This window comes from Poeciliopsis prolifica, unplaced genomic scaffold (genome assembly GCF_027474105.1).
Source record: "Poeciliopsis prolifica strain line A6 unplaced genomic scaffold, Auburn_PproV2 SCAFFOLD029, whole genome shotgun sequence".
Lineage (NCBI taxonomy): Eukaryota > Metazoa > Chordata > Actinopteri > Cyprinodontiformes > Poeciliidae > Poeciliopsis > Poeciliopsis prolifica.
The window spans coordinates 2832924-2860482 of record NW_026562404.1 but is presented as its reverse complement, the minus strand read 5'-3'; the positions used below and the strand labels follow the sequence as shown (position 1 = coordinate 2860482).

General features: G+C 40.1%; 2 protein-coding genes across 5 annotated transcripts in view; one reads left to right on the top strand and one right to left on the bottom strand.

Annotated features, from left to right (window-relative positions):
• clstn1 (calsyntenin 1) overlaps nucleotides 1-22798 on the top strand; it is a 33845-nt gene extending 11047 nt beyond the window's left edge. Inside the window, exons 2-19 of one of the 4 annotated variants that reach the window (XM_055049535.1) lie at nucleotides 4073-4195; nucleotides 7149-7178; nucleotides 8648-8843; nucleotides 9644-9852; nucleotides 10313-10462; nucleotides 10555-10740; nucleotides 11491-11739; nucleotides 12507-12628; nucleotides 12720-12882; nucleotides 13344-13394; nucleotides 14307-14464; nucleotides 15309-15457; nucleotides 15587-15831; nucleotides 17001-17171; nucleotides 17259-17404; nucleotides 17502-17637; nucleotides 18290-18474; nucleotides 19035-22798. In XM_055049535.1, coding sequence (XP_054905510.1) covers nucleotides 4073-4195; nucleotides 7149-7178; nucleotides 8648-8843; nucleotides 9644-9852; nucleotides 10313-10462; nucleotides 10555-10740; nucleotides 11491-11739; nucleotides 12507-12628; nucleotides 12720-12882; nucleotides 13344-13394; nucleotides 14307-14464; nucleotides 15309-15457; nucleotides 15587-15831; nucleotides 17001-17171; nucleotides 17259-17404; nucleotides 17502-17637; nucleotides 18290-18474; nucleotides 19035-19229 — 2864 coding nt within the window. In that variant the 3' untranslated portion in view covers nucleotides 19230-22798. The remainder of the gene's footprint in view (nucleotides 1-4072; nucleotides 4196-7148; nucleotides 7179-8647; nucleotides 8844-9643; nucleotides 9853-10312; nucleotides 10463-10554; nucleotides 10741-11490; nucleotides 11740-12506; nucleotides 12629-12719; nucleotides 12883-13343; nucleotides 13395-14306; nucleotides 14465-15308; nucleotides 15458-15586; nucleotides 15832-17000; nucleotides 17172-17258; nucleotides 17405-17501; nucleotides 17638-18289; nucleotides 18475-19034) is intronic. The other 3 variants (XM_055049537.1, XM_055049538.1, XM_055049539.1) reach the window with 3 other exon arrangements.
• A 1472-nt stretch (nucleotides 22799-24270) lies between these two features.
• lzic (leucine zipper and CTNNBIP1 domain containing) lies at nucleotides 24271-27504 on the bottom strand. Its single transcript, XM_055049543.1, has 7 exons — nucleotides 27308-27504; nucleotides 26956-27081; nucleotides 26727-26862; nucleotides 25675-25773; nucleotides 25013-25108; nucleotides 24762-24843; nucleotides 24271-24664 (listed from the first exon to the last, which is right to left on the bottom strand). The coding sequence occupies exons 2-7, from the start codon at nucleotides 27054-27056 to the stop codon at nucleotides 24609-24611; spliced, it is 570 nt and encodes a 189-aa protein (XP_054905518.1). The 5' UTR covers nucleotides 27057-27081; nucleotides 27308-27504; the 3' UTR covers nucleotides 24271-24608.
• Between the last annotated feature and the right edge of the window lie 55 nt (nucleotides 27505-27559).

Genomic DNA, 27559 nt, shown 5'->3' with positions numbered 1-27559 from the left:
GAATCTTAATCTGTCCCTAAATTCCCAAAATTACAAAATTATTCCGTCTGTCCGTCCGTCGGTTCATTTATTACCGCTTGTCCATTCAGTCTCCATCAATCATTGGGTGTCATCACATTAAAGAATAGTACTTCAAACAAAAAGTTTTTAGTTTGGTGCATTTTTGAAGAAATTAATACATTCCAGGATTTCCATCATTTATCATTAGTCTAAATTTTCAGATTTTGCTGATGACGGTATAATTCTGTTGCATTGAGTTTTTAAGCTTAAATCCTCTACTTGAAATTTGATTCTCTCCCAGAGTGCATTGCTTCAAAACCACTTCCTCTAATCTTACTCCTTTATGACTCCTAATGATTTCCGTCCTTGTACAATTATTCCCTCCCTTTTTCTTACATACAGTAACATAAAATAGGATTTAAGTGAAACAAATGAACGTGTTGCATCTTTGTTTTTATGTGTGAGCAGTAATAACACAAACATTATTTCTCTCTAGTGGATTCTTGCAGGGAGGGGAGATGAGGCCGTCTTGTCAAAGGGGCTTTGTTGGTAATTTCACAACAATGACTTTCATGCTTTAAAAGAAATGTTATGCAAGTCTTGCTGCATGCATAAGAATCAAACAGACTTGAATTTCACCGGCAATGCACAGCGGCATTGTAGCGGAGCTTTTGAATTTGCCATTGGTTGTGTGGGTTTGCCTCTTTTGTTTTCACGCTGACACTTGCTTGCATTCTTCCACAGTTCGCCATCTGTGAATGTATCTGAACCGACTCTTGTTTCAGTGGATCTGGGCTGCCAATCTGGGTCGCCATTGTTGGGAGCAAGTCACGTGTGTCGGGCTTTTTGCTTGTCTTGCAGAGCAAACTCGATGGTCTTTGAGTTTCCCTTATTTAGGAGCCTCTCTTCAAACCAAGTCTGTCCATCTAGCCGTCATACTGCTAGTCCTGCTGATCTTGTTTTTTTTTTCCCCGGTCAGCTAGGAGTGTCATGACTAAAAAAAAATACTTTAAAAAACAGTGGTTCACCGAACCTCGGTGACGACGGCCATGACACGAGCGGCTCTTGGTCAAGCAACAGGCCCACATGTGACCCAGCTCAGAGTAACTGTGACTCTGTGGAAGCTAAAGCTGATTATTGCGGCAGTCTATCCCGGCGGCCTGTCTAAAGAGATCTGCTTCACTTCAGGTCACGAGTCACTTAGCGAAGCCGTTTATTGGGCTCGGTCATTTCCAAATCACTCGTAAGCACAACAAGGTTTTCATATTAACTGCTGCTTTTGGTGGATGGGATTTAACCGGGCGTGCCAAAAAATGAAGTCATTTAATTTTGGTTTGACTGGTAGAGCCTTTCAGAAGTCTTTCTTTTGCATAGTTTCTCCATTTTAGTCACTAATATTTGTTGTTGGAGTGTTCATTTTCTGTTGTATAAAAACACGTTGCAATAAAGATACTTGCTGGTGGGAGTAGCTTTAAAAACCACTTTCCTTCACTGATTCCTTCATAATGTTGCAGATCTATTCAAGTAGGTTGTAGATACATTTGTCTGATTGTGCAATCAGCGATGATTAATCTACATTATGTGATGATACAACAACGGCCGATTCAAGTATTGCAGAGGAATATTTAATCTTGTCTTTAAACATTTGCATCCTTTGAATTGTTGGTTCAAGCATTTTAAGTATGAAACTTAAAAAGCTTTTTGATCTTGCAGAGTATTTGTTTTAGTGAGTCTGATGCTAAAAAAAGAGAAAAAGCCAAACTCAGTTTTTGTGCTAGCAGAAAAATGGAAATAACAAATCCAGTCCTTTTTTACATGTCCTCTTTAACTCATACGTATATAAGTTTAATGTTTCACACTCCCAAAAGCAAAAGCAAAATTTGTTTAGTCTGACAGCCTCAGTAAGCTAGTTATTTGACCTGCTGCTTTGTTTCTGCTAATAAATGTCTGATCAAACTCAAAAGGTACAATAATTCATGTTTAAATGTTCTAGGACAGATATTTACAGCTTGTTCATTTTCTTTTCTACCGACAGAACCGGTATTTGAAACGAGGCTTTCAATAGCTTGCTTTGATTCTTAGAAAAACGAACTAAAAAAATCTCTAAAGCTCTATAGTTTAATTGTGATTTTTCTAAAAACTGTAAATTAAAAAAAGAGTAATTTAAAAAGAGTGTCTTGCAATGGGACTTTGAAAACACATTTCATTCTGTCACTTAATCAAAAAATATTTAACTTCCGGAGACATTTTTAACTTCAGATGGATTATGTCACGGTGCAGCATCCCACGTAACATCTGGCAACATTGTGCTGCGGTCGATCATTTCCTGCCATTGATTGTGTAGGCTGCAGCGGCAGGTTATTGTTGCTGACTGTTTGGTCCATGCATGGATGGTTGAGTCAGACTGAATCATTTGTATGGGACATTAATTGGATAGGCATAGTGAGCCTTCATTTGTGACTTAAAAATCAATAAGGACAATTTTTTTTTAATCTGCCTGACATGTCATTAAAAAGTTTTATCCTAAAGAGCGAAGGAGGTGTCATTCCTGATAAAGGTTTTTGGTGTGATGATGTTGATCTGGATGTAATAAAAAAGAAAAACATTTTCTTTCTAGCTTTTATTTGTTGGTATAGAAATAGTTTGTTTGGTAAAATCAAACAGATACAAGCTTAAAAATGATTATGGACCCAACAACTTTGCTAAAATCTTATTATTTATTTGTTTATTTGCTTGATTTGTGGCACAGGGTTACAAAGTTTGCAAAAACAAGTCTGAAAAGTCTGCATATACTGCTAACAATCTTTGCAAAGTGGAACACTGAGACGACACCAGCTTCTTTTTGATATGCCTTGATCATGTGATCAGTGAATTGGGTCCAGAAAAATTTTGCAGAAATAGTTTTTCACCTACTTTGGAAACTAAGTCTGTTATATTGGAAATCTTTATTCTTTGTGTTCAGTGTTACAGCTACATGCTGAACTCAGGTCTGTCTTATGTGTCTGAGAAACAGTGAGCTGCAGCAGCCAACAAGGCCTGTTTTTTTTTTCCACTGTGAAGGTTAAATTTAGATGAAAGCATCTAAATTTTTGCCCTGATTTGGTCAACCTCAGAAATACTACAAGTTTTCACCTTTTCCAGTAGATTACATTTTTTTTACTCAATTTCTTGTCAATGTTTACCTAGTTTTTCTATTAGAAAATGTGGTAAGAAGGCCTGAGACTTATAGAAATATAAATATTTTAAAAAAGTATTCAGAAGAAACACAATAAATACATTATTCAACAACAAAGTCACAAATGCATGTTCTCCTAATGTGATGCAGCCTGGTTTAGCTCAGTCATTATATCTCTGCTACTCAGTCTGTTGTCACCAAGTGTTTGTGTCATGTCTGCAGATCAGTAGCACTTTAATGCCATTGTTCCCTCTCGTGGTGGAGGCAGGGCATATTGACTGTAAGAGAGCTGCCTTCCTCCTGTTTTCTTATCCGGCCCAAATATGTCACTCACTGCAGCTTTTCCTGCTGAGTCCTGTCTGCAGCTGGGATGCTTTCTATGCAGACAAGTGGACAGAACCCCAAACCTGACCTTGTCTTATCTACTTGTTTGGTCTAACTAAACGAAAATAGTGTCTTTTGAATGTTAAATATGTGGGGAAAAAAAAAAAAAAACTCTCAGTTACTATTATTGTGAAATAATCTGGTCTTCTTTATGGAGGTTGACTAATATGGAAGAGGGTAGATGTAACACAGACAGCGATTTAATTCTTCTGCAGCGATGCTCACGCCAGCTCCTCATTGGCTCTTTGGTTTCTGCTGCAGGTTGTCTCTCCACTTCTAAAAATAACATAAAAAGCATCCCTAACCTCATTAAAAATGCATCCACGCTGCATGGGAGATGTAGGAGATAAGCCATTCCAGCATAGGAAGAAACTTGTTTTCAAAAAAATAAAAATAAGAGGCCACAAGATAAAATCTGAATGCGTCCACTTCCACCGAATAAAAGCTATGATCGGCTTATTATCTGTCGTTGTCGTTTGTGGGCTGATGTTTTCTCTCTCTGCTTCCTCACAGTCAATAAGCACAAACCGTGGATCGAGACAACATACCATGGGATTGTGACGGAGAACGATGACAAAGTTATTCTGGACCCCCCTCTAATTGCGCTGGACAAAGACGCACCTTTACGCTACGCAGGTGAGAGAGAAAGCTCAACGCCGCTGCCTCTCGTTCGCCAGTTCATGACCAGCCCTGCTGTTGAGATCACCTTCAGGTCATAAAATGAAAGAGAAATCAATATTATGCAAAACAACTGTGTGACTCATAGACGTAGATGGCTGATATATATTATTAAAGGCCGACGATGAATTATTCATTTGTCAAATTCATTATTTCTTCCCAAATAAGATAGAAAGACAGCTGTTCTTAACACGGAGGTAGAGCCTCTGATCTATTCTGAGCGCCAGGCTTTGAAATCACAAATGCATCATGGTTAATGTATGAAGGTCTTCTGCCATGCTGAGTGTTTTAATAAGTTTTAATTCTTCCCGTGATGAATGACTCTGAGACAAACTGTTTGATTTTTTTTTTTATTCATTTTTTTAAACATTTAAAACAGCGGCTGACTCAGCATGAGGAGGTCAGGAACCGTTAAATCTTACCTTGTTGCTGTAATTATGGTTTCATTCTCTGCGGTGTTACACACATGTGACTCCACCATTGGATTTTTATGACTTGCCTTTCATATTGATGGACATCTGGCTGCCATACCACAAGATTGTCCCTTTTGATTTATCAGATCAAAATTGTTTTTTAAGTTTTTTTTTTATTCTCCCCAGAGGGGAGCCACAATTTATGAGTTTAATGTTATGAGAAAAACATTTGCTCCCGGTGTCTTTAATCACGTCAACATTGACTTTTGGCCAGGCCTTAAAGCAGCAGATGAGTTGCATGGTCTTTTATCTGCTTTATTGCTCCTCGTGTGATCATTTTAATCCAAGATTACTCGTCTTGAGTTCCCGTGAGGCGTCTGCTTCCACATTTTCCACCAAAACAGACGACATCAGCAAAGAGGACGGTGACGGCCCTGCTGAACCGGACCGCCGCACCGTCGCTGTTTTTAACGATAAGCCTGCAGAAACAGAATAAAGCGCTTCATTCTCCGCATGATGATTGGCTCCCTTCACAGCAAATTAGTGCTGAACACACAGCTTGGTGCAGCCACCTCTTTCAACGGGGGCTCCCCTTTTGATGAGCGGCGTTTCTGAACGGACTGTGTGTCCCTGTGAACTGTCTCTCTGTCTCTCTCTGTCTCTTTGGAGGCAGAGCAAGCAGTCTGGCTTCACGTGGCAGCAGGGGTGATTTGCTCCATCACGCCAGATTCCCTCCATCTGTGCCAACTAAGAGGGTTCCCCGTTAAGCCGACCCACAGGCCGCTCAGAGGCCCAATCAAATACTCGCCTTTAAGTCAGATCAGAGTGAATAAAATCATGTTTGCAGTAGAAGAGTTGCGGTTTAGATCAGCATGTGCTGCAGTGCCTTTTTGTTAGATTATAAACACATATTTAAATGTAATTTACTGGAATTTAATATGATAGAAGGATGCAAAAAAGTGCATAATTGTGTAGCAGAAAGTAAAGGTTTTTAAATTTTTCCACAGATACAAATCTGAAAAGTTTGCTGTATTTAGGATGCACATTTAGCAACAACGCTATTTTTCTTCCTCATGATTTACTTCAATAAAATAATTTCTAAAGGTTACATAGAAAGAAAAAACTAAGCAAAACACGGCAAAATAAATGTATGTCCCGGACAACTGTAGCATCATTCAATTTATAACTTGGAACTTACGTTGTTTGCAGTTTACTAGAATATTGTTTCACCTGTGCTGTAAGTTTTCTTTACTATTATAAAATATAACATCAGTAGGCGTTACATTTTAGAGTTGAATTGCACAGAGCAGCACGGTTCTCTTCTGAACATCAGTTCAAACTTTTTGGAAAAACACATCTTTTGTTAGTAGCATGCCGAGTTAAATATGCATGTGTGGTTTGGCTAAATGATATATTTTGGAGTAAAATCACAGGTGTTCTAGTATGAACATTATTTTTGAAAACACAAGTCGGAGCCCAGCAGACAAGGTCAGGGTTTTAAACCCTTCACAAATCTAATTGTTTCAAAAACAATTAGCCCAAGGTAAGCTTACTGTTCAATACATCCACAATGTATTGTTTGAAAGGTGTTTGGAACAGCTGCAAGACATGGATATTGAAATTATCCTCCACCCCAAAAAAAGCATAAAGTTTCAAATCTGTTGACAAGGGAACTGTTGGTTGTGGCCTCCCAATCTGCCTGAAACCATTGTAGGAAAAAAGATACAAGAAGTCCAATTTACTGCCAAGCAGAGGATGTGGCGAAAGGTTCTCAGGTCAGATGAGATCAGAATTTAAACCACAAAACCCAGGAATTGTTTTTTTTAAATTTATTTTATTTTTGTTCAACTTGACAGTTTTGTTCAACTTTGTCTGTCGTATAAAACCCAATAAAAAACACTTAAGTTTGTGCATTATAATCAAGTGTGGGAAGTAAGGCAGCAAACACTAATGGATGACCCAAATGACAAATAATTACTCTCTAACTCTGCCAATTCAATTCCAGAGAATTAGGTAAGGATGGGTTTCCAAATGAACTTTTGCTGAACATAAAGGCTGACACTGTCCTTCGCTTTATTAATGTATTTATTTAGTATTTCAAAATAAATTTTAAATTTGAGATACGAAGGCCTAAAAAAAGCCCTAAAGAGAACTTACGGAGGCCTTCACAGAAGCCTCCAGAGAGTTTGTATTCAATGTTGCTTATATTATGGCGAAACTCATCTGTAATCAAGATAAATGACTCACCCAAAGGCTGAGAATGTGATCAAACAGTCTCTGGGAAGTGGGATTCTTATCTGTAACCCTATTGTCAAAAAAAAGCAACAAAACTTTTGCCGTGCTTTTAAAATTCACTTTTTTTTTTATCCGGAGAGAGCCTTCTCCTTATCATGATCTTTTGTGATGTTGGTGTTCAGCTCAAGAATGTCTCTTCTTTTCCTCAACGTGTCTTCTAACTTTCTTCCTATCTGGGTTTATCTCCTCTCCCCTCCACATAGAGAGTTTTGAGGTGACCCTCACCGAAGAAGGTGATCGTGGGCTTTTTTTTCCTTCTGCCTTGTGCTTATTTTTTACTTTTATTTATTTGTTCACAATTAACCCACTAACATAAAAAGCAGCATCCACACTTTTTACACAGAAACTCCCTATCATGCTCTGTAATTGACCTCCTCGTTTGTTTTTCGCTGGTTCTTTCCCCCCTCTCCCCGCCTCACCTTGACTTTTTTTTTTTTTTTGAAGAGCTGAAACAGCTGGATGAAAAGTGTGATGTGGGGACTGACTGCTCTTAGAAATATCTGTGCATGAGACATCCATTGCAGTTTGCAGACCCTAACAGTGTATCAGCTGTCACCTGGAGAACTAAAACCACCTCTGAAAACAGGAGTTCTCTTGTCTTTTTTGCGCCATTCTGTCCAGCAGGTTCAATTAAAATAACCCTGGTAGCTTTGAAAATGTCTATTAATGAGCCAAAGCTAAATCCTACAGCTGAATTTGATTCCAATGAAAGATAGAAAAACACAGATTTCCTGAAGGTGCTAACGTGCTCATCATTGGCCTTTTCCTCTTACAAGTATTTGAGAGTAACTCCTGCAGATTTCTGTGAATTTGCTGAGATTGTTAACCGATGCAAACTCTCTCTTTTCGCTCTCTCTCGCTGCAAAGCTTCTGTTTTTTACATCCCTCGCCTCAGTGGATCTCTTTTGAGTTTAATTCTCCGCCACTAATCCCAACCATTAGCATGGCTGCAGTCATTTGATGTGGATGTCAAGCAAGTTGATATTTCTAACCCCAGTTCTCATCCAGTGCTTTTTGTTTTTGGATCCTTTTATCGTGCTGGTTTGGTTTCCGTATGGTTTCTGGGTTTCTTTTGCAGTTGTTTTTGGATGAGAGGCAGGCAGAATTACACAGGAAGACTTTCTTTAAATGGTGAAAACTACTTACTGGAAGTGTTATCTTTTTCTTTCACAGATTTTATTGGCGGGTGGAGGGGGGTGTTGATTGAGGAATTGGTGTTTTATCACCTTTATATTTGTTTATTTATTTTTTTAATTTAATATGCCTTTATCTTTGTATTCACTTTTTTTTTTAAAGCTCTGTTTCACGACTTCCGTTTGTTACAACATCCTGAGTGCTCCTGTGAAATGCCTGTCCACGTTTTTTTTTTTTTTTTTTTGGTTTCTGCCTGCATGACTGGATGCACTGGTTTTCAAGTGGCTTGGAAATTAAAACGAAGTTATCTCAAATGCCCCACACCCTCACCCCGACTACTCACTCACATGATGTGCGGTTTGGCTTCCTCCACAGACTCCATGCACTTCTCTACCTACAACCCTTTGGTTCCCAAAATTTGTGGCTGTTTGTTTATTTTTGCGTGGATTTTTTCCCCCCAATTAATGCTATTTTATTTATTTATTTATTTATTTATTTATTTATTTTATCTCAAATTTGATGTCGCATCTCTGATCGGCTGTTCTGAGCAAACTCCCTTTTGACTCAGGTGAGATTTGCGGCTTCAGGATCCACGGGCAGAACGTCCCCTTCGAGGCAGTGGTCCTGGACAAGTCCACTGGTGAGGGGGTCATCAGGGCCAAGGAGAAGCTTGACTGTGAGCTGCAGAAGGAGCACACCTTCACCATCCAGGCCTACGACTGTGGAGAGGGACCTGATGGCGCCAACATGAAGAAATCACACAAGTGAGTCAAGCTTGGCCACGTCAGAGGATCCCTGATTTGATTTATTGCACAGTCTGTTTATAGACTTTAACCTGGTTTAAAAAAATCTTACAGTCACAGATTTACTGCATTATTACATACACTGTATAAATATACACAAAGGCATTTTTACTCACTGTAATTAAAACAGACTAAATATTTTCTGCTTTAGATTATTTTATGTTTCTCTAAATGCCAGAATACTGAGAACATTTTTTAAAAATCTTTCTTAATGTTAGAACCTTGTGTGATCAAACACATGGATGTACTTTAAGCCATACTTCTCAACTATTTGTAGTTCAGTATTTGCATATTCACATATTTGTGAATTGATCTGTGAAATGTAACTGCAAATTATGCACAGATATTTTCGCAAGTATATCTAAAACATTTAACAGAAAACCCAGCTTGGGAAGCTGAAAAACCGAGGCTCATTGCACATTACACGCTATTGGATGTTGCTTGCAAAGCAGCCAATCGAGGAGCCCCATTTATCTTCTTATTGATGGGACGGACCAATAAGAGCAAAGATAAGGAACACCAGAGATTAATAAAGTTTAATCCACAATAGAAGATAATTAGTTTTATCTGCTCTTCACTACAACTCCTCTCTTAAAAACAATTTAAACAGAAACTGAAAATGATGTCTGTTGTCTTCAATTTGAGTGAAACTCCTGGTAATCATACAAATGGATCTTTTGATTTCCTTTGCATAGTGAAATGCTTCTACTAAAATTCTTGTTGCTGGTAAAACATGCCGACCGTGTTCCTGCTCCTCTCAGGGCGACCGTCCACATCCAGGTGAACGACATCAACGAGTATTCCCCGGTGTTCAAGGAGAAGACGTACAAAGCCACCGTGATCGAGGGGAAGAAATACGACAACATCCTGAAGGTGGATGCGGTGGATGCCGACTGCTCCTTCCAGTTCAGCCAAATCTGCAGCTATGAAATTGTCACGCCCGACGTTCCCTTCACTATCGACAAAGACGGTGAGGAGCTTGAAGGAGCGTGCCTTTGTCTTTGCCCGCTTGGAAAACGGATCAGCACGCGGCTGAGATAATGGATTGTATTGACATGGATCAAGGTGTCTATTGATTTGTGTACAGACTGACGCCACAAGGCTTTCATTTAAAATTCAGCACAAGCAATAGCAGCCTTTTGCAAATATCATCCAGGGTGGTCAGTATTTTCTCATTATGTCTGTTTCTTGTATTTCTTTGTTGAAAAATAGCACAACAGATAAGAAGGAACTAAAGACAGTTCAAAATGGCACCTCAACAACAGTGGCCATCCATCTTCTTCTCTTCTTTTACATCAACGATTTAATATTTTTGGGCTGTTTGTGAGGGTCTTATATTTGTTACGTCTTTATAGTTTAGAAAAATGTCAGTTTCATCAGAAAAATGAATGAAACTTGAGTTTTATTCCCTTTTGTTGTTGCCTTATCAGGCTTTATTAAAAACACTGAGAAGCTGAGCTACGGCAAAGAGCACATGTACAAGTTGACCGTGACCGCCTACGACTGCGGGAAGAACCGAGCTTCTGAAGATGTGTTGGTCAAAATCAGCATAAAGCCCACCTGCAGACCCAGCTGGCAAGGTATGAAAGTCAAACTTCCCATACTATTTTACAACTCTACACAGATTACCACTCCTTTAATCTCTCAATTCTCCTTTTTTCTTGATTTTCAGGCTTCAATAAGAGGACTGAGTATGAACCGGGCACCGGTAGCCTGGCTCTTTTCCCCAGCATGCACCTGGAGACCTGCGATGTGCCCATCACCTCCGTCCGGGCCAGTATTGAACTGGAAACCAACCACATTGGAAAGGGCTGTGACCGTGACACGTACTCTGAGAAGTCACTGCACAAGCTGTGTGGTAAATAAATAAACTTTCCGCTGGAAACGTTAATAATTTGCACTCGAAGTTGGACTTCTTTTTCTCGAACTTTTCGACATTTTACAAATGCACAGTTGTGACACGGAAAGAAAATTATGCAAAAATGAGAGTAGAATATGTTGCCCTCCTATAGTCTCAATTAAATAAATCCAGTTCCTTCCAAAGACCCCTAATTAGCAATTCCAAATTGCAGGGCATGTCTTTTTCCACCTGGATGAGAATAAAACATATTTCACAATCTGTCCTAAAAGACCCAGAAACCAATTATATCAGTCCGTTGCTCAGTGTTGATTTAGGGAAAAGGGCAAAGATCTGATCAGATGAGACTGACTCACACTGAGCTGGCAGGGAAACCCAACAAGACTTGCAGAAGAATTACAGTGAAAGACGATCATTGAGGAAGGTAGAATACATATGTATGTCTTTTTTTCCCCCAGATTTTCATCTGGGGGAAAAAATTTCCCTCCTCTTTACAGTTGTGGAAAATTCTGTGTTGAGCCAGCAGATAAAATACACTGTAGTCATGTGACAACATGCAAACAGAGTTTAGGGGGCTGAGTATTTTTGTTAAGGATTGTTTTTCACCTATGTCACTCACTTCATCCACCTTTTCATCTGTTTGCTTGTAAAAACATGTGAAAGTTGCATGTTTTCAAGTTAAAGCATAAATACACAAAACAGAATCCAGTGTAGATACGTAAATCTGCTTCTGCCGTCGTCGTATCTTAGGAGCCAGCTCCGGTACCGTGGAGCTTCTTCCTGCTCCGAGCAGCTCTGCCAACTGGACGGTGGGACTGCCCACTGATAATGGACACGATAGCGACCAGGTGTTTGAGTTCAACGGCACCCAGGCCATCAAGGTGCCCGATGGTTTGGTGAACACCAACCTGAAGGAGCCCTTCACCATCTCTGTGTGGATGAGGCACGGACCCGGCTCCCACGAAAAGGAGACGATCCTCTGCAACTCAGACAAAACAGGTAGAGGTCTATGATAATCTGATACTCTGCAGAAAAACGGCATTGCTCTGATCAGATCAACAAAAGTCAGCGATGCTCTTCAGGTGATAGTAGGCCGACTTTGTAATTATCTTTATGTGCCTCTGAAGGTTCAGACCTGATCTAGCCGACTCTAGACCGTTCCTCTTTAGGTCAATGCATCTGAAAGTTGAGTATCTGAGGGCAAACCTGTGACAAGTTCCCTCAGCTTCTCATTACTGCCACACACACTTAGTCTGCTAGTTCACGTCGTATCTCTGGCTCAGACTTAAGCCACAGTTATAATCAGTGTTTGTGTTGCGCCAACTGAAGCGTGCAAGCCCTCGCTCTCACCTCTGCTCACTGACCGTGCTTCCTTTTATTTTAGAGACTATATGATCAGTCACAGGCCGCCTCTATCTTATTTTCTGTAAAGTCTCTGGTGTGATCAGTGAGCAGGCCGTCGTGGCGGCTTGTCAGTTTCGGTTTGGCTGCTTATATAAGAAGAATTACATCAGGGCGGCTGCGTCCCAGACAGGACGCTCTGAGGCTCGTGATGTCAGCGCACCATCCGTGACCTCTCTTTAGCACAGAGTCACGGAAGCATGAATCCTGCTCTTACGCGTCAGCACACGTTAAATTTTGGTGCTCTAACGAGAATAAAGCAATGTTTTTTATTATTATTATTAATTTAAGATGTCACATTTTCAGGAGATTAAATGAAGCGTAGGGTCTAATCCTGATCTTTTCCCCTTTCTTCTTACCTGCAGATATGAACAGACACCACTACTCCCTCTACGTTCACAACTGTAGGCTAATCCTTCTCCTCCGCCAGGATCCATCCGAGGCAGAGAACTACAAACCAGCAGAGTTCCACTGGAAACTGGACCAGGTCAGCCACCGCTCCTCAAACCGAGCTCTATTTGTGCTCATGCGATTTTTCAACTCTCTTTTTTTTATTTTTTCAACTGCCATGTTTACAGGTGTGTGACAAAGAGTGGCATCATTATGTGCTCAACGTGGAGTTCCCCACAGTTTCTCTGTTTGTGGATGGGACGTCCTTCGAGCCCTTCATGGTCACAGAGGATTACCCACTGCACCCCTCTAAGATCGAGACTCAGCTCACAGTTGGTGCCTGCTGGCAAGGTAGACACTTTGATTCCCTTCAAGTTATTTAATAAGCTTTCACGGTTTATATCAACGGTTTCCAACACAAATCCTGGAAACCCACTGTCCTGAAGATGCACCTCTGTGTCTCTCAGTGACAGTCATTGAAGATCCTGGTTTACGTAGATTGAAACAGACAAATTAATATGACATAACACTGTGATATAAATTGAATTTTGAATTGAATTTCAGTTCAAGAGGTGTGAATACTTTCTTAAAGCACTGTATGATGATGGAATAAATTAAAAACATCTAGCAGTACTCGTCACAGTCTGTTTTACGTTTTGTTTAGTCATTAATGTTGTTTTTACTCTTCCTGGGAATCTCCAGTGATGCGGCATGATCTATTTATTCTGTAGCATCTGTAGTCTCTCCTGCAAAAATCCTCAACCTTCCTTCCTCTCTCTTTCCTTGCTCTCTCGTTTTCCGTCCAATTACAGAAAACTCGGGACATGACAATGACACTGAGGCGGCCCCTGAGACCACCTCAGGTTGCTTAAGTCTTTCCCTTCCTCCTCAGACGTGTCCATGTGTCCAGAACGTCCCGCCATGCTAACAGCTTAACTGCATCTTCACACCATTTTAACTAGAATGACAGGAGCATTCTAGATGCAAAGATTGTTGTTTGCTTGTTTATCGACCCTCTTTACAGCATGATGGGCTGCGTATAAGTTTTGTGATGCCGTCCTACCTGTTATGTTTTCTTTCTTTTTTTTTCATTTTCTTCACCTTCTTTTTAATAATTGATTTAGATCTTCGGAAGTCAGGAGGTTTGTCCTCTGTTTCAGCCAATACTCTGTCTCCAGCAGAACACAAATAGAAACATAAAGAGCATAAAAACAACTCTGATCCGACTGCGTGTTTTCGTCCATACCGTCAAGTGTGACCTTGTCGAAACTCCTTCATATCAGATAACAAACCTGCAGTTGCCTAAAAATACATACATGGCTGAAGGTTCGTCTGACCTTGAGCTGTACGGTTTGGGGCTAACGCTGCGGTAATTAAAGCTCAGTATTACTGATGATATTTGTCAATATCAACATTTTCCCATCTTGAAATTCTGTCGTTTGTCTCAATTTGCTGAGAAAAGCAAATTCTTTTTTTTTATTTTCCTCCCCTTTATGTCTCCTTGTTGTTGTAATATCTTTATCCACAGTACGTTCATAGCTCCACTTCATTGATTTGAATGTTGCATGTGCAGAAGGCATACATAAGCTCATCCATCTCATCCTCCAGGCCTCGGGCCTTTAAGGGGACATATACTAACTTGCATGAACTTCACTCATGCCAGCTTTGCTCATTGAGACGGCACGCTTCCATAGTCAGCCCTGAAACATTGAAATCCCCTCTTAAGTAACTCACTTATTTTCGTGTTGTTCCATTTTCCGTACTTTCTGAACCAGGCGGGAATGCCCGAATGGCTCAGTTTTTCCGAGGAAACCTTGCAGGCCTGATCATCCGCTCCGGCAAGCTGGAGAACAAGAAGGTGATCGACTGTTTGTACACCTGCAAAGAAGGCCTGGATGTGCAGCTGCCTGAGGAAGTAGCTTCAGCGGTGAAGGTGAGGGAGCAGGTGGTCAGTTGATATCACACGGATCGTAGCTGTTTATTTTGTAGTAATTTTTTTTGTCCACCGTACTGATTTGTTCTTATTGTAATACATTACAAAATATGTGTAATTTGTTAGAATTTAAAACAGAAAGATACCAGAACTGCTGTGAGCAGAGCAGAGGCAAATAGGACTTAAACAAGAATTTTCCGAACAGAAACAAAAATAACTGTGACGTTAACGTTTTAAAATGTGAACAATGGCCTCCACTTGTTTGGCCTGGCTAACATCATAACCACAGTCGCTGTGCGTATATTCTCTAGAGAATATCGAGCCTTATAATCCAGTTTGTCTCACATCAGGCAGAGACTGAATGGTCAAAATGATAAAACCTCTCCTGTACTCTGTTTAGCCTTCCTGTTGTCTGCCAAAAGTCTTGCTCTCTTCCTCCTTTTGCAGCATGAATAAAATTGTTTCCCTTTAAAGAACTTCACACATCTTTGTGGTTCCTTTGACACTATTTTAAGCACCACAACTGTAATTGACACAGCCAAGAAGCAGGTCTTCTTCTATCAGTAACAACTTCCACACTGAAGGCTGTTAAGATGCGTTTTTGTGTGAATTATAAAAGAAGAAAGTGAGTAGAAGGGTTTAATGATGCTGAAAAGCAGATGGACAAGGGCTAAATACATTTTTAATTGTCTCATGAGTCACCTGTGCAACAATGCCTACAGGTGAATCCGTAGGCATAATGGTTTAACTTCCAGGGATTTTTACACTTGAAAATCTGTTTTAGGTAAATAAATGAACTTTTGGGCTCAGTTAGGTAAACTCCTACTTCATTTCCTTCACTTAGGTTGATTTCAACCCCAACCAGTCCTCTTTGACAGTGGAAGGTGACGACATCGACGCCTTTGACAAAGTCATGCAGCACATCTCCTACTTAAACTCCCGCCAGTTCCCAACCCCAGGCATTAGGCACCTTCGCATCTCCACCACTGTTAAGTAAGTGACAGAAGCAAAACGTAATTTATATCAGAAGCCTGTGAGTGGACCGCATGTACACTAAATTAGAGAACAGGGATTCGTTCATTTACAGCCGTGATTTTAGGGTATTTGTCAACTCTTCGGCAGGTGTTTGAACGAGGACGCCTGTGTGGGGGTGCCGGACGCTGAAGGCTACGTGATGGTGCTGCAGCCCGAGGAGCCGAAGATCAGCCTGAGCGGCATCGACCACTTCGCCCGCAGCGCCGCTGAATTCGAGAGCCAGGAAGGTGTGACTCTGTTCCCCGAGCTTCGCATCGTCAGCACCATCACCCGGGAAATGGAGGCCGACGCAGAGTCTGAAGCAGCAGAAGGCACTGACGATGACCCTACAGGTAAGGGACGCCTGGACCTTTAGACAAGACCTTACAGTTTAGAAGATCAGTAAAATGTTTAGTCGAAGTAAAAAGGAAACAGTCAGACATGTTTTTAATCAGAGTGTTTGTGTAACTTCAGCTGTCTGCATAGTTATTATATGGAGTGAATGTCTTGATCCGAGCTTTCATTTTCAGTCGCTGCTGATATGTTTTCTTCTTGAATAAAAAACCTGAAAGGAACTGCAGAAACTATTTATAACAGTGTAGAGATACTGTAGCTGGCAATAACTTTGCCTGGAGGATGGAGGAACTGTACAGACACAATGAGATGGAATCAGAGCTAAGTTGTTTATTTCTGGGCGTGGTAAGCGACCAGCCGTGCCATCTGTCGGGCTTCCACCAGGGTTAAGATGAGGAAGGACAATAGACATGCTCCAGAGCCGACACAGATACACTGAGGTACAAAGTGCGGCATATGGGACAAAAGGGGCTTAGCAAGATCAGTTGCTCTTACTTGCTTTAATCTGACCCAACTCCCATGACCGGACAGCAAATAAGGTCACAGCCGATGTTAAAAATCATTTAATTGTAGTCGCCGGAGAAATGTAATTTGCTGCAAGAAAAGCTAGACTGCATATTCAAGCTCTGAATCTAGACAAATTAATATCAGGCGGCAGGATCTAACCTTTTCTGCAACTCTTAAATAACGTAGAAACATTTATAACTAGCTTTTACCTTGTTTTACTGTGACATATGCTTCAAGTACTGTAGAAAATTCAGTTTGACATCATCATAAAACAATCTCGCACGTATTTTTCATTATAAACATTTGTTTAGATTTAACATCACAGCTCAGATGATCAGTTGATGCTGCAGATATTCACTACTGACACAAAACCCACACTCATGCTACTTAATGCCCCAGCAATTACGCAATTATCGTATTTCATCTAATGCCACACAACGCAGACCCTCAGTTTGTACTGATGAACATTCTCTCTCTGTCTTCCCAATATGGTCAGTTTAAGCAACTAAAACAAGTTGTTACAACTGACCAGCATTTCTTACGTGTAGAATAGTTGCTATTCTTCTAAAGAAACCTAGAAACCCAACTAAAGCAGCATCAGCTCTTATTAATGTGTTTTTTTTGTTTGTTTGTCTTGTTTTTTTTGCTGGGTTTCTTTCAGTTCAAGAGACAGTTGTGTCAGAGGAGATCATGCACAACTTGGACTCGTGTGAAGTGTCTGTGGTGGGAGATGAGCTGGACAGCGAGCATGAGAGCCTGGAGGTGGACGTCTCTCAGCTGCAGCAACGCGCCCTGGAGATGAGCTCATCTAACCTGGGCCTCGTCATCACCGGTACACAACACCATAGAAAGTTACAGAGAGATGGCTTCCACCGAAATGATGCCTTTATTTACTTGAGCTTTTCTGTGCGTCTTCCAGGTGTGAACACTATGGCCAACTATGAGCAGGTCCTGCACCTCATCCGCTACAAGAACTGGCACACCGAAGCGCTCTTTGACAGGAAATTCAAGCTGGTCTGCTCTGAACTCAACGGTCGCTACATCAGCAACGACTTCAAGGTTGAGGTAGGAACACATCACCATCGTTTTTATGAATTACTGCCACCTCAAAATGCCCTCTTTGAAAGAAGAAGTTCACAGGCGACGCCTCCCTTCTCTTTAGGTTAATGTGATCCACACGTCCAATCCTGTAGAGCACGCCAACAACGCCATGGTGCAGCCCAACTTCATCAACCCTGTCCATCATGCCTCTGTCGATCTGTCTGGTCACAACCTGGTCAACGCTCACCAGGCTTCAGGTACTGAAATCTGTGGAACATTTGGATGTTTTTTTTGGTTTGTTTTAATCATGCTGACAATGTTTCTGTGTTGTACAAAACCTGATGAAACTGTTTTAGCTCCATGTATCTTACCAGTTTTAATCAGCAGATGGTATTGATGCTAAGTGTTGAAATCAAATCTGTGTAATTAAAGCTCTAGAAATGATCCGGTCTGTTAAAAGGCGGGCGCTGCTGCAGATGGATTACTGCGTATTTAGCCAAAGTAGGGCGTCTGTGAAACACAAGTTTTTGTTTTTTTTTTCTTTTTAGTTTCATTTTATGGCGTTGGTTTACAGATTACACTTGAGCTCAAGTCTGTGACATCTGCACGAGCCATGTTTGGAGCTCAACCTCGTATTCCAGTCTCTGGTATCTGACAAATACTCCCGGTCCAGAACAGAGATCCTATCTGGATCACGTTGGGAAAAGTGGAGCAGTTTGTCAGGAGACAGGAAAAGCTATTTAAAGAAAACACACACACACCTTGAGCTCCTAGACGCCTTCATGTGCAGCTCTGACACACCGTGGTTGCTGCTGTCCTTGAAACGCTCTTACGCCTTCCTGCATAAAACCGGAATCCTTCTATCAATTTCCCGCCGCTGCTTTTTGATTCGGGTTGTTTTCTCTGCAGTGGTTCCCAGCGCTGCCACCATTGTCATTGTGGTGTGTGTGAGCTTCCTGGTGTTCATGATTATCCTGGGCGTGTTCCGCATCCGAGCTGCACACCAGCGAACCATGAGAGACCAGGAGAGCGGCAAGGAGAACGAGATGGACTGGGACGACTCGGCCCTGACCATCACAGTTAACCCCATGGAGGTAGAAAAAAAATATTGACTGAATATTGACAGTTTTTGTCTGATTTTCAAGCAAATATATTTAAAATGACATGCGCGTTTTTACACTGCTGCTAAATCACAAAAAGCAGCACCAAAGAAGTGTCGATCAATTTTGCAATGTTACAAGCGCCCCTATATGAGCGGCACTTTCAATTAAACATTACAACTAAACTGGGTGTAAAATACCCTGATTAAGTAAAGGTGCTCCAAAGAACCGGCCCTGATTTCCTCAACTTTGGGAGGTCCTCACATGTGAAGCCGACCTGATCCACCAATCCCGTCTACCTCAATAAAAACGTAAAACTAATCCTCTATTGTTCCGCTGTGAGAGAGGTTTGACTGACAGACGCACCAGGTTATTTACGTCCACAGTTATCAACAGTCACCCCACTGTTTCCAACTCTTGCTATGTTTAGCAACAATTCAGATAAAAAATAAAAAATTGGTACCGGCCAAAATTGGAATCGTTTTGTTGTTGTTGTTGTTGCATTAGTAACCAAACTTCCCCCTCCCCTTTTTTTCCCGCACCCTGTGATGCAGACGTACGAGGACCAACACAGCAGCGAGGAGGAGGAGGAAGAGGAGGAGGACAGCGAGGACGGGGAGGAGGAAGACGACATCACGAGCGCTGAGTCAGAAAGCAGCGAGGACGAGGAGGGCGGTGAGCCAGAAGACCAGCAGGGGACCAGCAGACAGCAGCAGCTGGAGTGGGACGACTCCACCCTCACCTACTGAGACACACCAAGCCCCCCCACACATGCTCTGACACACACACACATACCCGTCACCGCTTTACGCACCTCTCCATGCAGTTTCTTGTCTAGGAGCCATGATATATATAAATATATATATAAAACAAAATAAAAAAAGAAAAACGACGACAAAAGAATAAATAAAGTATAGAAGAGTCTTCAGCGTTTAGGGTCAAGGCTTTCCTGTTGTTATCTTTGTGGTGGTACTCAGTGTAGTGTAGTCATCACCGGTTTGCTGATTTTTACTTTATGGTTTTTATTTATTATACTTTTTAATTCCCTGGAAAACTTGGCCTACATTTCTTCTGGAGTGTGTGAGGAAGCCAGCCCTGCACTTTCTGTTCTCTGTCAGGCTTTCGCGCGGAGATTCGTTCAGATTTCCCGACCTATATCCTTTGGCTTACCGCTTTTAGGGTCTCTTGCCATGACTTCGGTTTTCTTGATTGTAGTCCACAGTGGAGCAGTTTTATCGAAGTAGCCTGCAATCTCTCTCTCTCTCTCTCTTTTTTTGTTGTTTTTTTTTCTTGTTTTAGTGCATGAGGAAAACTTGGGAAGTCTTACATGTAGAGAAATGAATTGCTTTTTAAAGATTTTTTTTGTAAATATAAATACAATGTAATTAGTCAATGTGTTTAGTGAAAGCCCGCTCAGCAGGGCTCGATACCTTAAAAAAAAAAAAGAAAAGAAAAACATGCCGTATGTAATGTAGAATATTTGTGTCACCGCAGGCTGTAGCATGTTGCTGAATTTCTGCTGAAGCTGTTCCATCGTGCTTTTCCCAAAAGTCTGCCTCGTGATGAGAAACCCAGGACTGTTAACGCGGAGGTTTCCATGACAAAGTGCTGTCCGAGTTTTGACGTTTTCTTTCGATCGTTTCTTTTTTTCTCTCCCTTTTTTTTTCTGCGAGAAGTGAAATCGGTTCCCGTGCTTTTCTCGTGAGCAGGATGATTTGACAGCTTTTCGCTCTGTTACTACCGAGGACCAAAAGCGCCACAATCTGAAAAATAAATCATTTCTCAAATCTTTTTATGCAATACTGACTTAATAAGCAAAATTTGGATTGACATACAAAGAAGAAATGTCAATAAATTAATGATTGCATAATTAAATGTGTAAATTATTGATTTTAAATTTCATAACACATTAAAATCAGACAAGAATTTTATAATTTTATTGAATTGTTTCAGATTTTCTGTCATCATGAAATAACTTACTGTTGTAAAAGATACTCTAACATCTGATTGGTCGGCCCGCACCACAGTTTCAGCCTAACACAATGAATCAGTCAGAAGTTGTTATATTTTTTAAAATCTAACTTCTTATCAGATGCTTTTAAACAACCAACCCAAAGCTATTTTGTATCATAACTGATGCATTAGCCGCTTGTGTTTGTTTATTTGTTCTATTGCCTTAAAACCAATTGCCACCATAGGACTTTGAAATATTTCAATAAATATTGAAATACTTCATATTTTTAACATTGTGAATTCAGATATTAATCAACCATCTCCACATTTAATTATGCTTCATATAACATTGTAATATTGAAATAATTACAGCTAAATCACTTCCTTTGTCTCATGTTACTTAAATGATTAAGACATATACATATTTAATAAATGACTTATTTATTGAATCGTGGTGTTTTTGGCCCATCAATGCGTCACGCTTTGCTCCGCTTGCACAGGTGGCAATGCTCGACTCCTGGCGTTCCCGGTAGAACTCGTCGTTGTACAGAAGGAATCTTTTTATTTTATTTTTCAGATCGGCTGCGCTTATTTCACAACATTTGTTTCTTTTTGCGAACGGCAGGAAAGCAAGGCTGCGAGATTTTGAAACGGAGGTCCTGAACTTCCTGCAGTTTGGACCAGCAGAGATTTGTCGGGTTGTTTTTCAGAGAGAAAAATGTATTTTTTCTCCACAGTACGGCTGTTTAATCCTAAAACGATCATGTGTTTATTCTGTGCATTTTTAACCTATTCTCCAGCTCCGACCCGCATCACGGATTTTCAGCAGGAAAACACTTTAAAAATAACTTCTTTTTTTCTTCACAATAGACCACTAGACTTTATTGTTCATGGAATCACACTGGTAGAGTTGTTCCTACATATTTGTTCACATTTGGTAAACTTAATTTTCCTGCTGGAATTTAGTATAAAATATACTATCGATTGGGAAAATGTGACGAGCCTGTCTCCTCTCAGACACTGTTGTCCGTCACTGTTGTGTATGTACATATATATAAATATATTTGTCTTACAAAATCAGAAGATGACGATCCTTTGCTCTTTACTCTAATGTGAAGGTACTAAAAGCTGCATTAATTACTAGCAGATTTTTGGCATTGCATGGCACAGAAGCAGCGTTTACAAAAAGCATTAGTGGCTGGATTTTGGTTCTTTTTCTTTTTCTTTTTTATGCATGAGTCTGTTTTCAGAGGCCAAATCTGATTTTCTTTATGGGGACAGAGCTTTCTTTTAAAGAGTTGATTTTTTGTTTCTAATCTCCAGTTAATTGCTTAACGACCAGTCTCCCTTCCATGATGACACGTAAAGCACGGGGCCAGGTCTGAGCCAGCTGAGGTGGGGAGTGCCTTTTCGCCAACCGTTGCAAAATTAGCAGGTCTAACAAAAAACAAAAAACATTTATCCACTCTCTTTTATTTGTGACATTTTTTTATTATTGTTTGATGCTAGATTTCTTACAAAGCTGAGATGGGTTTTTTTTCAGCTTGTAGTGACTGTAGTCCACTGCTAGTTTTATTGAAACTACAAACATTCTACATTAGATGTCATGTGTCCTTGTTGATGTGTAGAGAAAGTAGATCCATATTGTATCTTCTATAGATATTGTACTGAATCCACCTTTAAATGATGTACAGTACATGAAGAAATCGCTTTGGCAGCATAATGTGGGCGTACTAATAAATTTTGCTGTCTGTGTACAGTGGAAGGTGATTTTTTTTTTTTCTTTTTTTGAACCTTGTCCCATCGTCAGAGCTGTTGAGAAGTGATTCTGAGGGCAGCATGAGTTTTACGCAGTCGCAGTAAGGCCTGCCATCTCCAAAACTCGCATCTTCATCGTGTCACAGTTCAAAGTCCAGTTCAAAAGTCAGTAATGCTTTCAACACAAGTCTCTGCCGTTACTCCAACCCCCTTAATACGAGTCACTTCTTGCCATAAAACGCAGCCAGGCCGTAGCGCCCCTACTAGGAATCGGCTTTGCATGAGCCACACGTTTGTGAATGTCCCGTGTGGGGTTGAGACGGAGAAAGGAGTCTGTGACGCACTACTGATTCTCGAGATTGTCTTGTTTCACACATCCATCACCCTCCAGACCAGATTGTCGTTTTTTATTTTTATTTTTTTGCTGTTTCCTTTAAAATGTTGTTCAAATGGACAAACGGTTGTGATGTCTGCATAAAAATGTTGGATGCTTCCTTTGTTGCTCGTTGGAGCCGCTCTCACTTTCCTAGCAGCCGGAAGGCGGGTTGTAGCCAAGTCGACGCTCGCTCTTAAACGAAATAAAGGATGAACTGATGGGATGTAAACACTTCCTGTCCTTGTTTTGTCTTTTCTTTGAGTTGTTACAATAACTGTGCCACTGTTTAAAATGCATTTCTGGGGAGGAATAACACCCCCTGCATGCAGAACGTCTGGAGCAGTAGTGCCCTCTGGTGTTGAGGGAAAAGTGGGCACTTTTTTTTTTAAAGATCACAGTTAAGATCACAGGTTAATAAAATTTAAACGCTGCCAACATGAACACTACTGAAGATTTATGGAGCATGCTTAAAAGCCAGGAAGCCAAACCATCACAGAATCAACACACACACTAATAAATAAGACAAATTTAGAGATAAAATGTTAGTGTAAAATTAGTGTGAAACTAATTTTCAAATATCTTACCAACAAATATTTAGTTTTTGTCCTTCTGTGACTTACTGATTCTGCTCTACCAGCACTGAAATGTGAGTTTTGCTCAGTTTAGTCACTAAAATGTCCACAGAAAAACACTAGATTGGTTATAATTAAGGCGATCAACAACTTTTTCTAAAATGTATTTTAATAAACGCTTTTAAAAAATAATGTTATTCTAAATACAATGAATATTATTCAAGGAAGCACCGGTATACTTTAATGCACAATAATTCACATGTGATCAATATAAAGAACATTTTTACTGGGCCTGTTTAGGGGCGGCTTTGTACAATCAGAAGTCACTTTATGCTTCTTACAGCAAACAGCAGGCATTATGTGCAGTCCAGGTCAGAAGTTTACAAACCAATCTTTTAGCTTGGGCCTTTTGGAGTTTAATTTACGCAAATTTTTCCAGCACGGGACAATCATACAAAATAAGCTCTGATTTAAAACAAAAAAAACAAATAGGTGTATAAGATTGTTATTGTTGCTTTTCAGTAATACAAACAGGGTCAGATTTGTGCAATCAGGTAATGGCTGAAATATATGTGTACAACCCCAACTGTTTTTAGATAAGTTCCCATTAGCAACTAATATCTCATCCCTGTGCTTTTTTTCATGTGTTGAAATACTTTTGGTGAAACTCTATATTCTATTCATCTAGTGAAATTGGTCGTTTATTTAACTTGCCTGATTCAAAAAGCTTTGAAAAGCGATCCAAACACATCCAGTTTGGATTTGTTTTTTTAGGAACATTCTCTTGTTTGAACAAGATATTTCCAAGTTTCATCCATCTTTCTGCTGATTTCAAGTACATTTAAAAGTAGTCATCCTCCTTAATCATTGTTCCACTTTGGGCAAAAATAGCTAGATCTCAGCATGATGCTACCAACACCGTGCTCAACATTTGCCTCACCTTGATTCCTCTAAACGCTTTTCTTGTCACAATAAAGTAAACTGGTGATCCCAATTCTTGTGTTTAGGCGCGGTTAAAAATAATAACAATAAATAAAATAATCATTGAAACATTGATTGATTTTCATTCTAGCTTGAACGATGAAGTTCAAGCCTTGAAGCGGCTTTATAAAGGCTCAGGATGATTTGAGCTTCATCCAAACAACTTCAGTTTAATTCAAACCTTAAGAGTCTATGAACTTTCAGGTTGTAAAACAGCACACAGCAAACCGACACTACAAATCACAGCACCATCGTCTTCTACATTCATTTGCATGTATTCATACCGACTATATTACAATTTACAGACTTGGACAAATAACTGAAATTTACAAAAGTTAAACAAGTATAAAACAATACTATTAAAAATGTTCGCATCTATAGAAACACTAAAAAGTGCACAGCTATTTATGCAAAACTTGATTAATTGGCACAATTTTATTTTTTTTTTAATAACAACAATGAGTTATAACTGTAATTTCGTAAACTATCTATGCCTGGGTTTTCACCCCGGAACTGGCTAAAGCCATAATTTTGTCTTCCGACCCTGAAAAAAAAAGGAAAGAAATTACAAGATGAGTGTTGGTAATTGTACAAACCGAACAATGAGTTAATAAAGATTTGCATAAAGTGTTTCTGCTCACCCAGGTTTGCAGTGACTTTTTCAAACTGACTCAGAGTCGCTGTTGCGTTTTCAGCCAGGAATGTGTCATCCTCTGGAGTGAGCTGTTGGGAGAAAAAAAACCTCTACAATGTCATAACCCTTTAAAAAAAATAAAAATAAGTCTGTCAACATCATGGCTGCCGCACGACTAAAATAAACTGCAGCGGGAATTTTGCATGGAAACATTAGCAGAAGCCACCGAATCAGACTGCGCGGCGCGGGGTTCGTCACCTTCTCTCCCAGCTTCCTCAGGGCTGTGAGGATTTCCATTTTCTGCTGCGTGTGCATGTCCCGAGACATTTTCCCCACCATCACGTCTCGGTCCATCTGCCCAGAATGTCACACAAAGGTCGGACAATTTTCAGGCAGAGCCATGGAAAAGAAAAAACAATGCAGTTGGCCAAATGTTAAATCAGTCAAAAGATTTAACGGCACAAATGATTCTAACAAAGCTCCATGAAGACTGACAGAGAAATGGGTTCATGACGATAAGACAGAGCAAGCAGGTTTTGACAGACTACATTCAAAAACGAATTTACGTCTTTTACAGCCTTTTTGACACCAACATCAATATAACGATACAGGGTTGGCCATGTAATCACGGATATGATCTGGGGTTTGGTTGTCTGATGTTCGGTGGAGCAATGGAGTCTATCAGCGCTTCAGCACTGGAGGACACAAAGCGGTGAGAGGGGCATTTATTGGTAAAACCAGGAGAGAACTGAGCAGCAAAAGAAATGTTTAGGAGGTTTAACAAATTGACAAAAAGGAACAAAACCACTTTGCTTCTGGGAGGGAAGACTGATGCCGCAGTCTAACCTTAAATGGGATTGACAAAACATTGTGACCATTTCTCAGATTGTGACTGATCGGTTTGAAAGTGTAACTCAAACCTCGGCGAGTCGGGTCCTCAGCTGTCCTGGCTGCTTCTTTGCAAAAAGTCGGATCACCTCGGGGGTTTTGAATGCTTGGCTGATGGCAGCTTGGATTGCCTGATGGAGATAAAGACTATAACAATGAGACAGTGGGACAAATGTAGAAATACATTTTCATTTTTATGAGACAATCTCAGAATTTAACCACAGGAACTTATAATTTTATGTGCCAACAACTTGGTAGCTAAAAGCGAATTATGCAACATCTGAGTCATTATTGTCAGATACTGCAGCTTCTCATAATTAGCAAACCGCTAAGTCGAAATATTGACTTCTAATACTATGATTTTATATTATAATCGTTAATCTCACTCTAACTAATTCATTTGATTATTCCGTCATGATTGATCTGTCAGTCTAACAAACTAGCCACTGACTCCCATAACAGCACTGCATTCGAATTACCAAGTAATAAAATCAATAAAATGTATTTTCTATTATATAACAGTGTTGATTATCAGTCATCCAGGACATATAAGTGCTTGAATAAAGGCAACTGGACTTTTTCCTCCTGTTTCATCTCTTATTCACAGGATTTCTTCAGTTCAGAATTGCATGGGTTTGGTTATTGTTTTCATTTAATTAAAATTAACATTTATTTTTAATACTTTAGAAAGCACTGTCATACCGCCAAGTTCAAACCTTTTCCAAGAGTAAATTGAGTTTTTGCGCAACAGCATCACTGATTTCACAGCATACATGCGAAGGCCAAATTCTAGACAAACATATATTAGATCTTTAATAACAGTAAAATAAGTTTCCCTGTGGATTTTCTTTTTGAAGCTTCAGGAGAAATGCCTTCATGTTAATCTTTACAACACAATGCGTTTTTCCAAGATATGAGTGAAACGACAGTAAGGACTTCTCAGACAGATTCTTACTTTGAGAGTGTTTAAATATTGTTTGTTTTTATGTGTCAAATGCCCATGAGATGAGATGCAATTTTTTCATCACGGGGTTGGAGTATTACTTCTACAAAGTAATAAGTACTTATGAATAAATGTCCCTACCAGCTGCATCCCACCAAGTTCATCCACCAGTGTCATGTCTCCTGTCATTATCTTCTTCAGTGAGTCGTTGAATTCTTCCAGCTGTTCCAGTGTCTCTTTCTTTGTCTCCTCATATTCCTCCTCGTCCAGGTCCTCTCTAGACAAAAAAACAAAAAACAAAGAAATGATAAGGGATTTATGGAAGATAAAAGTAAAGGCCGATGAGTTTACTGATTGATTTATAGTGCACCTGCATTCCTCCAGGTCCTGAAGCTGCTGCATCAGTCTGTCAAGCTGTTCCTCCATGTTCTGCTTCAGTTTGCTGGTTTCGGACTTACCCCGTGATGCCATTCTGTTAAAATCCTGTTTCCAAACTCTGGGTGACAGATTTAAGGAAGCAAATTAACAAGCAACAGATCAGAATGGCTGACATTGATCAGTAAGTCCCCAAACAGACGAAACTGGATGTTTGGTGAAGCTTGTATTCGCCGTGGTTACTGTCTTTGGTCACTATTCGTGATTATTTTCACACGATAAATTCGAAGGTTCAGATAAACATTGATATTAACAGCAAGCTAGCATGCTAAAGCACAGCATCTCACCGTGAATTTTCTTTGTAATAACCAGTTATAAACAAGTAGTAGGAACGAAGGACGTTTGCTTCAGGTTAACGGGGAAAAAACAAAGACTAACGAACAGAACCACCGCAAGAAAAGCATAGAAAAATTAGTATTTTAGTAAAAATACTCTTTACTGTTTGTCTAGAGTAGCATAAGTCTAGAGTATTTGTGACCATGAACGTAACTTCAGAACGTGGGTGCGGCTCTCGTAAATTCTGTCCAATCAGATTTCTC